The sequence below is a fragment of the Lepidothrix coronata genome, unplaced genomic scaffold (assembly GCF_001604755.1).
Source record: "Lepidothrix coronata isolate B3197 unplaced genomic scaffold, Lepidothrix_coronata-1.0 Scaffold56, whole genome shotgun sequence".
NCBI classification, from domain to species: Eukaryota; Metazoa; Chordata; class Aves; order Passeriformes; family Pipridae; genus Lepidothrix; species Lepidothrix coronata.
This window is the reverse complement of record NW_016690236.1, coordinates 1,948,762-1,961,878: the sequence shown is the minus strand read 5'-3', so window position 1 is coordinate 1,961,878 and position 13,117 is coordinate 1,948,762. Positions and strand designations below refer to the sequence as shown.

Here is a 13,117-nt window from a genome sequence, read left to right as displayed (position 1 = left end):
ACAGTAGTAAATGTCACTTGAGAATCACTTACTCTGGCAGAATTAAAAACAGTATTAAAAACACCCATTTTCTCCCCTCATCTTGAAAGCCAAAAAGAAATAAGCTAGTTGGAGTAATCATCCACATACAAACACCCCACCAGATACCATCTTCTGAATCCACTTACCAAGGCCTCCAGTTGAAGAGGTCACTACAATTCCCCTTCAATACCAAAGAGGAGATACTGCTGCTGACCAGGAGCACAGAGACCCGTCTCCTTCTCACCCAGCTGGGACAGCTTGTTGTCTAGAGCTCATAGCATTACCCATTGTGCAGAATAGCAACACATTTCCAGCCGGTGCACAGAATTACCAGTCAGAAGTCAGGATGTAAGCACCACCACTAGGTAGCTAATGTACAGAAATACTTCACAGACTGATGGCTTTTCATGATGGAAATTCAAGGGCAGCTGCCCTATTCAAGCACTTACAAATGGCTGCTGCTATGGTAGAGCTGTATCTGTAGGCTGAGATCTTGTAGCTGCTGCTGACCTCCTCTCTCAGAGAAAACTCCTGCCTCTGCAAAGAGCTGCCCACCTGGGAGGATCACAAACTGCCCTCACCCTTCCCCATCCGCAGGCATCGCAGAGGACGAAGGGAGGCCAGAAGGTAGGAGCCAGACTTGGATCCTCCCTTTCTTGACTAGCAGGAATATATGTGGCAGCATCTCAGCCTTGAAGTAAAAGAAAAGACAAAGCAGAAACGTGTCCAGTCTTCTTGTCCCTCTTCCCACACCAAAAAGCTGCATTTGGAGTTAATAAACATGCTCCAGTAACTACCATGTAACTCTTGTCTGTCACTGATCTTTGCGGAGACAGCACACTCATTTCAGAGCAAGATGCAGTTCCTTCTACTTTCTTTTCCTCCTGTTTAAAGTCTTATTACCCTCCTGATGCACTCTTACCTGCAAGAGCTCTTTAAAGCTTTTTCCTTGAAGGTTTGCACCTGATGTTATCAAAGATAATTAGATAATTGACACACAATTCACACAAGGCTCTCTGGTTTCTTTATACATGGTGTTTTCCTCCGGCTGTGAACTCTAAATGATACAAATGGGAAAATTCTCTGTTGTTTTACAGCTTTTAAATTTAGGCTACATTAAAACTAATGCCTAATTGATTTTGATGTATCTAAAGCACTTTACTGTTCTTTTAATAATAATTTTTCTTTGTTCCTAGTTGTTCCCTCACTAAGGATAGTGCCTGTAATGTTAATGACTCCAGTCTCATTAAGGACTTGATAGAAGTTTTTCTTATTGGTACATCCCCCTCACTTATAATTTGTTTTGTTGTTATAATCTCTGTTTCAGTCTATCATCACTATTGGAAGATATTTACCAGGTTTGTTCAGTAGAACTGCCTGTAAGAAATTAGTCCTGAACAGCTTAAGTAGAAAGGTTAGGTAGAAAATAACTTTTTTTTTTCCTGATTGTGAATGTCTTCAGTTTGCATTGGACTACAGTACCCTTTTAAGCTCTCTAGACAAGGAACGCTCACATGTTTTCAATGCATGCTTATAGTTTTCTTAGTTTTGCTATTTTTGATGTTCAGAGGTCTTTGGAAGCAATGTTCACTTTAACTGCTCCCTCAGAAAGCTGCCTGAATAAACAAAAAATAGATTGTGTCCAGTTAAAACCTACCTCAACTATGCCATATGTAGTGGATGTCAAGGATGAATTTAATAACCAATTTAGATTAGAAGCTTTTAGGATAGAGGTACAGCACTGAAGAACTGAAGTGTATGGGTATGCATAAAATTTAGTTATAGGGCTTAAGGCAAAGAGATAAAAATAAAAAAGAAAAAGAAAAATAATTCCTTTAAGATAAATAATACATAATAAGCAACTCTTCCTTCCCTAGTCTTTGAAGGTGATTGATTGACTAATCATGCTCTTCTATATGACTCTTAAACTTCTGCAGTTAATCCTCCTGAGGAAGACGATGTATTTTATGTCTTATTAGTTGTAGGTAGAAAAAGAACCAGCAGTGCTGGGAATTTCTAGGTTGAGGTTTTTTTTTGTTGTTGTTATTGTGGCTTTTTTTTTAAATTTGGCATGGAAGTGGAACAAGTAAATCTTGACTTACATGACTTTTTACTGGAATCAAGTTCTCATGAACTTTTTCAATGCTTCCTTACTTGTCACTCGAGGACTATTACACCAGTACATCTGTTTTGTCCTCACTTCTGTATTTGCCTCTTATTTAAGTGGCCATTCAAGATATGATTTAAGGTGTTGCCAGAGCTAACAGTGCTCTTTGTTAAAGAAGAGGACTTTGGCTTCTCTTTCTGTTGATATTACACAGCTGGCATGGCTGGGGGCTGTGGAAACACGAGCAGCCATATGGCCCTGGGAAGCCCTGCAGCTGGTTGGGCTTGTCTGGTTCTTCGCCCACCCACAGCAGGTTATTTTAGCAGCAGTAGATGTACCACAAACTGAAAAATTAATGCTGTAGCTTCTGAGAGGTATTTATTCATTCACATCATGGTAATCTTTTTGAAACTGCTCTTTAGCAATCTTTTACTTTGTATTCTGTAACATAATACATCCAAATATAAAATAGGACAGGCGTACAATTTTTATTCCATAGTTTAGCTTCTTAATTACAGTCCAGAAATTTACAGGCATGTGCTCTCTCTAAACCCTTTAAGCACGTCTTGAAAACTTTATTTTATGCATTAGTAAGTTGGTCAAAGCTTCTACAGCTGTTGTTTAATAACATCTAAACCAACGATCTTAGACCAGTCAGCACAGAAGTGTATATTTTCCTTTACTTATTATAATTTATATATTACTAATTGTAGTCTATTGTATAATACTTCAAATGCACACACCTGAAAACATTTTCCCCATTTTTTCAGAAAGCTATATTTCCTAAATTCCAATAACCAAAGAATCTGACCTTGATTCACAGAAAATTAGACAACTCCATTTTACTTGCTGAGCTCTACCAGCTGCCTATCAGCCCAGATCATTACTGGCTGTCTTGCCTACTGGGATATTGGACAGGGATTACACAAAGTTGTCTTCAGCTCCTCTTGGCCCTTTATATATAATTTATAATAGTTTAATTGCCAGGGAATGTTTTGTCCCGAATGTTGTTTAACAGCAAGTGAAGGCTTTAATTCCAGACTCTCAGAAAAGTGAGAGAAATGGATGTTTTGCAGGATACCTGCAGGAAAGGGTATTCACAAAGATGCCTAGAAAATAGTCTGACCATCAGAAAGGCTAGTTGATAAATAGAAGCAACTCAGAGACTCAGAAGGGACCACATGTTTCTATTTTGCCACCTAATGCTTGGAAAACCGTGCATGTGTGTGTTTATGTGGACTGGACTGCTGTGAAGTGTTGAGAGATGTGTTGTGAACCACATCACCTGGAGAGCTGGGCAATATCGAGCTACTTCAGCCAACAGAGTTTGAGGTGGAAAACTGCAGGTCAGGCCAAAGTTGGAAGGAATGTACCCCTTGCCAGGACAACAACTGTGGAGAACAACCCCCAAAGAATGGGTTTATATAGCTATGGTGCAGATTTGTAAGAAAAACTGGCAGCAGAGCCCTGATGAAGCATCATTACTCTTCTAGGTGTAGATTAACATTACATGTTTTGATGCAGAGCAGTAGCTGCAATAGGGAGGCTGATATGACAGGAATAAAGGAAAACAAGTTTTAGAATCATAGAACGGTTTAGGTTGGAAACGACCTTAAAGATCATCTAGTTCCAATCCCTCTGCCATGGCCAGGGACATCTTCCACTAGGCCAGGTTGCTCAGAACTCCATCCAACCTCGCCTTAAACATTTCCAAGGATGGGACATCCACAACTTCTTTGGGCAACCTGTTCCAGCGCCTCACCAGCATCACAGTAAAGAATTTATCCTTCTCTTTTCCAGGCTTCACAAACCCAATTGTGTTAGTCTTTCCTCACTGGAGAAGTACTTTGTCCCTCTAATCATCCTGGTGGCTCTCCTCTGGATTCGCTCCAACAGGTCCACGTTCTTCCTGTGCTGGGGGCCCCAGAGCTGGATGCAGCACTCCAGGTGGAGTCTCATGAGAGTGGAGGAGAGGGGGAGAATCGCTTCCTTTGACCTGCTGACCACGCTGCTTTTGATGCAGCCCAGGATACAACTGGCTTTCTGGGCTGCAAGTGCACATTGCGACCACACATTGCCAGCTCATGTCCATACTTTTCTTTCGTATGAAATCCCCCTTCCTTGGCTTACAATTCTTTTAAAAGTGCATTTGTACAGCCTTTACACTGGTACTCTGATTTCCTAGGAACTTGTTTAGTGAAGGGACACGGTACAACTTCTATCCATATGTTCTGGTTACAAATAAATGACTCTGGAGGTGCATAAAACCAAATAGGAAACCAGTGAAAGGATTCCTGTCTAGTAGGAAAGAAAAGGTGATGTTTTACTGCCATCTCTGCGAATGTTGCTTTGATAATGGGAATCATTATAGATATTAACTTTGCTGACATGCTGGGGAATAAACTGGAGCCCTGTACATCTGTAAGCAAAAGCTGCTGCGTGTTGGATAATCTCTCTCTTTTTGTGTTTTTGTAAAAAAAACCAACACCTCTGACTCTTTGCAGCTTGACTAGAAGTTAACCTGTATCATGCATTCATCACAGATTATGCATCCATTTCAGATTTGCAATAATGCCTTCAGTTAAAGTTATTATAATCCCTTGGTGGCTTTCACAAACCACAGTTTAATATAATTCTGCTCAGTTTCTTGTATCTGTGTTAGCTCAATACGGATAATCAAAAGATGAAAACCTGATGTCCAGACTAAGTTTGGCTGCTTCTATACATTAGTACAAAGTATATCCACTGACTAAGATGCTTCCTGTTCTTACATACTTCCTTCTCTGGGCAGTTCTGAATATTGAAGATGGGTGAGAAAGTAGATCACCAATGCAATTTTCTCCCTCAAGGATGTTTGACTCTCTGTGCTATGAGCTATAACTTTTCCATGAACGAAATCTGGAGTGAGACTGGCCCATAAGGATAGAACTTCTCAGGTGCATTTCTCCTCCCTATCCCACTGTTAGCACAAACCACTGTAAACCATGTACCCTGAGGCAGAAAGGCTTGTGGCTCTGCCCAGTCAAGATCAAAGCAGTTTTAGTCACTTTTATCTTGAGAAGGGGGTCTGCAACAGCAGAAACACCTTTGGCACAAACCAGAAAGGTGGGAAGAAAGAGAAACAGCATTCTGGCAGAATCCTGCAGATGGGAAGCCAGTAGAAGGGAAGAAACACCAAATAGGAAAAAAATAAATAAAATAACTGAATTGCAAGGAGCCATGAAGGCAGAGCCATACCATTCTTTTTTTTTTTTTGAGAGCTGTATTTGATGTCTGAGGAGAAACACTTATTATCTTGATCCACACAGGGAGCAGGCAGAGCTATTTTGCACTGATCCGAGTTGACATTTCCTGAAAAATTTAGCTAAACACTTTTCCTCTTTCAAGAAAGCCTGAGATATAGAGAGATATTAATCTGAGGTAAAACAGTGACCATAATGTTCTGCTTCTACATACTACCCACAAAGTATCCTCAGGAACGTCCACACATACCTTTGGTGAAAAACTCAGAACAAACTTGGGGTCCAGCAAAGCTTTTCTCTAGTTGCCATCATGTATTTCACAATCAATACATTTCAGATTATCCAGTTTCTATTCTAAATTTAAGTCCTTGCAAGAGGACTTGATTGCCTCTCAATTACTGAATATTTGTGATGGAAATAAACATGCAAGCTCTGCTATGAAGAAGTATCCAAAATTATCAGTGACTGACCTTTGTAGGTCATATTTCCTTCATATACAGAATTAAACCTGATTCCTGCTTCTTCCCTTTTACCACCTATTTCCTCCTTCCTCTCTCAATTAAACTGCCAAGTCCTAATCTCACCATTTGGCCTTTCACCTCCTTGAAAGCTCACAATTCCTGATCTTCTTAATCTAGGATCATTACCATCAATCAGTTCTTTAGGCAAATGAAATCTTTTTTTCGAAGAGGGATGCCAGAGGTCTACTGATCTTTCAGTCTGATAATATTGTTTTATTTCTAGTGCCAGGTGAGATTTTTGTCCAAACTGTTGCTAGCGGCATATTTTGCCGATTAGATGCTCCAGACTGGTAAACAGAAATTTGCTTGAACTGTGGTTTCTTCCAGGTTGAGTCATTTACTGGGAGAGATGAAGGATTAACTTAATTAAATCAACTAATACTTTGACAAAGTGTTAGGGATCCTGCCAAGGTTAATGAGGGCTAAGGTTAATGAGGACCAAGTTTTCCTTTCCTATGTCTTAATATCTTTTAGACAGTAGCCTTACTTACCAGACTTGCCTCACTTGCAGCTCCCCTCATATCCCTTACACTGTCTATGATATCCATCTCAACACCCTGTTCATCTGCTTCTCTAAAATGGACCATTGGGACTTTTTCTACATCTTCTATTGAGTACAAGCTTTTCTGCAGCCCCACTTTGCAAGGTTCCTTCTCATTCATCTGTTCTGTTAAGCTGGGCATTTACTACAGTGGCCACACAAAATAAACTTCTCTTTGTGTATAATTAACCTTGACATTGCTGCAGTAACCACACCTTTAGGTAATCACCTGTGTCCTCTTTGTTCCCGTTGTCTGCATTGTTTTCATAAGGGCCACTGAAGCACCTACTGCACTACCAGGTCCTGTAAAAAAATACTAAGATAAAAGAAATCTTAAAAACAGCTAAGGTCTTAAGGCATATCAGATTGCAATGTTTGAATGCAATTTTTTCAGGAGCGGTTCCTAGATTTTTTCCTCTAGCACCATGCTGTCCACCTATTGTACCAAATGCTAGCAACACCATTTTCAGAAGGCCTGCCTCAGGAGTAGTACCACTAATATTAATGATACACTGAAAGAACAGAAAGCCACCACACAAAGCACACGTATTTTCTGAATGCAGCTGAAGCTTTGGAAATGTGATGCATTTTTCTCAACATCTCTAGCTACACATTCTCACTGTTTGTTTTTACACAAGTTTCTTACTTTTTTGAGTTTTTTTTCCTATGTTCACATTTTCTTAAATTCAGTGCATTAGGAATTACGATAAGGAAATATGAGATTACAGGAGACCTCAGGACAGATTTATGTATTACATGTGGTTAAAAAAAACCCTGTCAGCAACTAACCACACAAATTCATTTTTTTTAAAAATTAAAATTCTTCAATAGAAAGCACCAGACACTAAAGACTTACTAAACTATATTACTTATTAATCTAAAAATTTCCAGTTAAAATATATTATTTTTGCACAACTTTGGCAAAATATTTTGGTAGACTAGACATAATAGCCAAGTGTTTTTCCTTGTTACCTTTTGGTTTATATTTGCTAATTTTGAAAAGGCCTTTCAAAACTTTCAGACGGGGTAAGATCCTGAAAACATTATGTAAAAGCACTCTTGGACTCTTGTGCTCTTTCTAACAGGATATGAAACAGATTTGGAAGGGGGTTAAACAAATGAATTAATGAACATTATAATACTAATACCAGCTATAATAAAAGTTACTTCTGATCAGCCTGTTTTGTTTTCAAAGGTTTTGAAATTATTTCCCAAACAACCTTGATGGATTAAAAAGAAAAATAAAATCATTGTCTTTTTTTTTTTAATTTTGTACATCCTGCATTCTCTCAAAAAATGCTAGGTTAACAGCATTATAGATGCTCTTTAAATAGAAAATGGATGCATCCCTGCTGTCAGCCACACTGAAAGCCTCCCAGTGCTGCCTTCCTAAAATGCTCCATCCCCAATCCATCTGGGTAGGTTAAAACAGTCCCTCTCACTCACTCCCTTGCAGAAATTATCAGTAAAAATGCAAATAAATTGTGATTATGAGTTTTTTTTTTTTTTAAACAAAGGTAACATCCACTCTTGCAGAAGTGCAACCCGTCTAATCAATTTGGTCAAGCTATTTATATACTATTCTTCTATGATCTTCTGTGGCATCTGATTTCACTGAGGTCATGGAGACATTGATACCTGGTAAATAGCCAGTAATCAAAGGTTGTTAAGTGCTTGTCAGCTTCCTTTCAAACTTAGTCTATCTTTATGGTGAGGCACACTTAGTTCAGCAGCTACAGACCATTTATTCATAAACAGATAAAACCCAAGAATAATGCATTATTATCATGAAAATATCCATACTGTTGCAGAAACATTTGTTCTAAAGCAATCTCATTTTTCTGAAATAAGACTGTGGCCAGTGAAAAGTGATGCCTTATGCTTCTGCAACAAGGCTGCTCTCCCACACATGAAACATTTTGTTTCCCAGCTTCTCCTCTCTCCTTTAAGCCCTGTCCCTCAAGGCCTCTGTTTAATTTAGATTCTAGAATACATGCAGGGAAATGTGTGATTTTAGAGTTTTAGTTGCACTTGGAGTTCATTCCAGCTTTTCCAGTTGCTCTCTCCTATCATAGTAGTTTGCTGGCCACAAAAAAAGGTCAGATAACTTTAACGGGAAAAAATTTAGAGTAGGTGCTGATGAACTCTTACAATACAAAGATCTTCTTTTAAGGCATGTTGATTAAAGCCCTCTCAGCCAAAAAATAATGAATTGAAAAAAAGTGAAGCAAGTCATTAGTTGGGGAAATCAGTATAACTTCACTGAAATGATAAGCCCACATTACTTAATGTCGCTGTGCTCTACACTTAAAATATGTTCAGAACTATCTGGTATTAAAAAAAAATTTTGGGAAGAAACTTCAGTCTTTTGAAGAAACACATATTAGAGTTAAATTCTCCTGCTGAAATAAGAGAGGAAGATACATCTGTCCATCCTACCAAGTTGTTCATAAGTTTGCTGGGTGGAAAAGATACGGTTGTAGAAAGAATCAAAGAAATTCAGAATGATAAATTAGTAATGAAATATTCTTACAGTGGAAACCTTTGGAGAACACCCAAGACAGAATTTAATTGAGAGGTAGCGATGATCATTTATTATTAATAAAATTTTGTTGCAGGAATCCTGTGCAAGGACTATTATCTTTCCCCAGAACACCTGAAAATTAGTTATGTTTTCTGACAAGGACTGCTAGAGTTTACAAGCAGAGATCAGCTACAAGTAAGGGGAAGGTTTCCTTTGGCAGTGCAAGGCACTGTGCAATATTACTCAACGAGGGCTGTAAAAGGCACAGAAGTTCTTTGCCCCAACAGCAGCCTAGTTCCCATTAGACATCTCAAAATCAGACCACTGAGATGCAGTCAGACACTGAATGATATAACCCTACCAATCTGTTCTGGTTTAGCAATCCAACCTTTGCCTCTCTATTTTGGGCATACAGTGTTGCTTCCAGGACTTTGACAGTTTGGGGCCAGTTACAATCAGCAGCTTGAGGGCTGCATTTGCATTTGAGGCAGCCATTTTCTTCTTTTTCCCAAACCGTCTTTCCCATGTTCAAGCTGCAAATATATGCTGCTGTGAGCGCTGCACCTGGAAAGGCTGACAGTTTGCATTGCTAGACTGGTTCTGTGTACTGATGGCTAAACAAATCAGAAGTATCCGCACTCTGCAGCATTACTGCTTCTGTTCCCGAGTGCACCATATCTTCAAATCAAATTTAAACAATACTTGAACAATCTCACTTATTTAAAATCATAAAATGAGAAATCTATCTCTGTAGATATTTTTCTTTCAAATTATTTGAAAGATTTCTTCACTAACTTGCAGCAATTGCTAAATACATGGATGCATTTCACAATTTTCCAAGTGCATGCATCTTGAATGTTCAGGATCTCATTTCCCTCCTAAAAATTTCCTATGACCTGCAACTACAAGGTGCTGCCATAAAATAGCACAGTTATTGGCATTAGAACCATCCTCTGGATGCAATCAGTGCTCTTGTGCATAAACACAGCTTAAAGAGAAATAAACAAAACAGTCACTCCACTCCCTCAAAACAGTGTAGATTGCACGTCAGTATTTTGGTCAGTCGGCCACCTCTTCAGCAATCAGAATAAGCAACTTAACTACAAATGTTATATTTGGAACCTGAAAGGAGTTACAGCACAGAGCATGTGATCTATCTGCATTTATGGTACTTTCATCTGTGAATTCATCTTTCAAGTAAAAGCAGGCCACATATTTGATATAAATTTATACTCGCTCTTACCTTGAACAATCTCAAAGCTATTAGTCATGTTCCACACATCAGTATTAACTGAGGAGAACCACAGACACCCTCCCAAAGAAGTTTGAGAGGCCTCTCACTCCAATGGCTTGATGAGTCTGAGAGACACCATAATGATCATCTGGGTGACGGAAGTCTGTGTTACCGTGAATGTGCCTGTGCCTAAAGTGTCAAAATATTTAACATTTAACTTGTTTGCACATCTTGTTTCCTCCCTCCTCATATCTATGATACCATTCACTTGCTAACTCTGCAAAGTTCACATGATTTCCATCACAGATTTCAAAAACTTTGAAACCACCCAACTGATTTCATGTCATTTTTTCTCTCCATTCCTATCTGTCAAGAGCACTGCAAGATCCTTCAAGCTGCACTGCAGGGAGTCAACATACTTTTAGGTGATGGCAACATACCATTGTTAATTTGACTAATCTAGTTCAGCATGCAGTATGCAATTATTTCCTACTCTCCCGATTTTTTTCCCAGCCTATTTTCAATTTAATTTATACGTTGGCAAGGATTCTACCTTTAGAAAAGATAGCTAGTCCACGAGCCTTCCACTATGCTGCAGCTGCTGCTGTTATATTTGTCACTAAAAAAACCCTCTCACCTTATGTGACAATGGGATTTGAATCACAATGGCTAAATATATCATGTATAGAGATTTGATTGCTTTACTTTTTTTTCCTGAAGGGGAAAATATGAGAACAAAACCTTACAGTTTATTCCATGCTTCACTACAGTGTAATTCTAGACCCTAAAATTTCTACCATTCCTATTTTGGTAATGAATGGAATGTAAAAGGGAGGTATTTAAAATTAATTGCAGCAGTTCTGAGGGTTAAACCTGCTTAACCCAACTTTTTATTAAGAGAATGTCAACAGAGCATATATCTTGTTTAGGGAGTGCTGGGACATCATTATTCTTCTACTAGCATGTTTAGTTCTAAAACCTGGGATTTCTTCAGGTTCCTGTAGCTGTCATGCACACCATATACCCATCCCAAATTATAGCGCCTGTTCTGAGCTACTCACTACAGCAGGATTTGACCTGAGAAACTAGAGTTTTGTTTTACTTTATTAACTTGGAGTACTTTTAAACAGTTTTTAAACAAAGATTTTCCCTTGACCAGCAAGGGAATTTTCAGCCTGAAGTTCTCAGCAGCATCCGGTGAGGCTCTTGGCCAAGTTCTCCAGATACTGTACATCCACAAGGACAGCCTGCTGGCTCTTGCTGTGGCATTTTCTTAATCCTCAGAACAGATTTCCTGGATCTAGGAAACTTAATTCCTGACTCCTTTGACCCAGATGCTGGCGAAAACGTAGTCTGCAGTCTGTACGTAAATAGGTGTGTTCATTTTTTCTCTTTTTTTTTTTTCTTTCTAGGAACTGGCCTTGCTGTTAAATTTTTCTAAAACAGTCATATTAATATGTTCAAAAATCCACTGTTGAGTTTCAGATAAAGGATCGCATCTGTTCATGAAAATCTTCTTCTCAGCTGGGTTGCAATCTATGCAGCTGCTGCTTACCGGATGGAATAAAGTTTTGTCCTAGAGGAATGAAAAAAACCAGAATTAGGTAGCAAATGCCAAAGCATTGGAAGTATTCACATTTTACAGAACATGGATTAACACAGACCTATATGAAATGATTTTGTGGTCTCTGTGCACTAACCCTGTGTAATAACCACATCTATTATTAGGAAGCTGTAGACAGTGGAGTGTTTTCTTCCCTTGGGTTATCATCCTTCATAAAACTGGGGATTCAAGAAAGAAGGAGGAGACATCATCTGGTCTTTTACTAACAACTGCATAATACAATGAAAAAATAGAATATCTCTAACATCTTTGCACATCATGTATTTGCCTGGAGCCCATTTAAATGTCTGAAGTGTTTTTGGGTGTTTTTTTTTAGATTTATTCTTGACAGTTGCATGTTTCTGGGCAGGAGGAGCTGTAACAATCTTCAACTTGGTGAAGACGTTAAAAATGAATTATTAACTGAAGTGATGGACAGATGGACACAGGAATGATGTTCTCAGTTCTCATCCCATGCAATGCAGACTTGGCCTCGATAAGACTAGCCACTGAAATACGCTCTCTCTCCTAATAAAATGGAAATCATAATACTGATTTAGCTCCATATGGAGATTTTGGGAGGGTAAGCATGGATTAAGTGGCTTTAAAAAGCATATTTATGATGATTAGTTTTATTAATTTTACTTAATAAACTAGAGTGAATGTTACATAACCTGACTGTGAATCTTTGTTAAAGCAGAAACTATTCAGTTGAACAGCTGGTATGTGTGAGTTGGGTAGTTTCAACATACTTAGTTCATATAGCAAGTGTTTTGAGAGAGATAGATGCGGGAGTGACTAAATGGTTTGAAAGTTTCCAGGGACTATACTGCATCTGTTGAAATAAATTTCAGATTACTCTTGGTAAACCACATCCAGGCTTTTCCCCTCCACACCAAACATGCCCTGATTAGTATTTTAATACTAATCCAAGATGTGCCTGCTTGCCTAGTTTGCGAAAGGGAAAAAAGATCTACTTGTCAAATTGAAATTGATTAAAAACTTAAAAACAACTGCTGTGGGTGCTGAGCAACAATCACGGAAACTTCTCTTTAACTACAAATACCCTGCATTCCAAAAAAAACCCAAAAGTATGAAGACAAAAAGAAATAGCAGCTATTTAAAACCAGTTTGAAAAAGAAAGTGTTTTTTTTTAATTTAGGAAAGATGAAATTGATTGATTTGGGGGGTTGTGAAACTCTGGTAAAGTACAATGCCTCTTTTCATAATTAATATATGCAAGAAAGAACAAAGGCAAAAGCATCTTGTTCTCTGGCTGTGGGTGATGGTGTTAGATCTGCCTTTCACAAACACCACTTTTTCC

The 13,117-nt window shown here is 38.5% G+C and overlaps 1 protein-coding gene across 2 annotated transcripts in view; it reads right to left on the bottom strand.

Annotated features, from left to right (window-relative positions):
• Positions 1–2,484: 2,484 nt before the first annotated feature.
• The window catches only part of GALNTL6 (polypeptide N-acetylgalactosaminyltransferase-like 6), a 466,714-nt gene continuing 456,081 nt past the window's right edge, over positions 2,485–13,117 (bottom strand). For both annotated transcript variants that reach the window (XM_017816559.1, XM_017816561.1), the window contains one exon: positions 2,485–11,766. In XM_017816559.1, the coding sequence (XP_017672048.1) occupies positions 11,599–11,766 (168 nt within the window). In that variant the 3' untranslated portion in view covers positions 2,485–11,598. The remainder of the gene's footprint in view (positions 11,767–13,117) is intronic.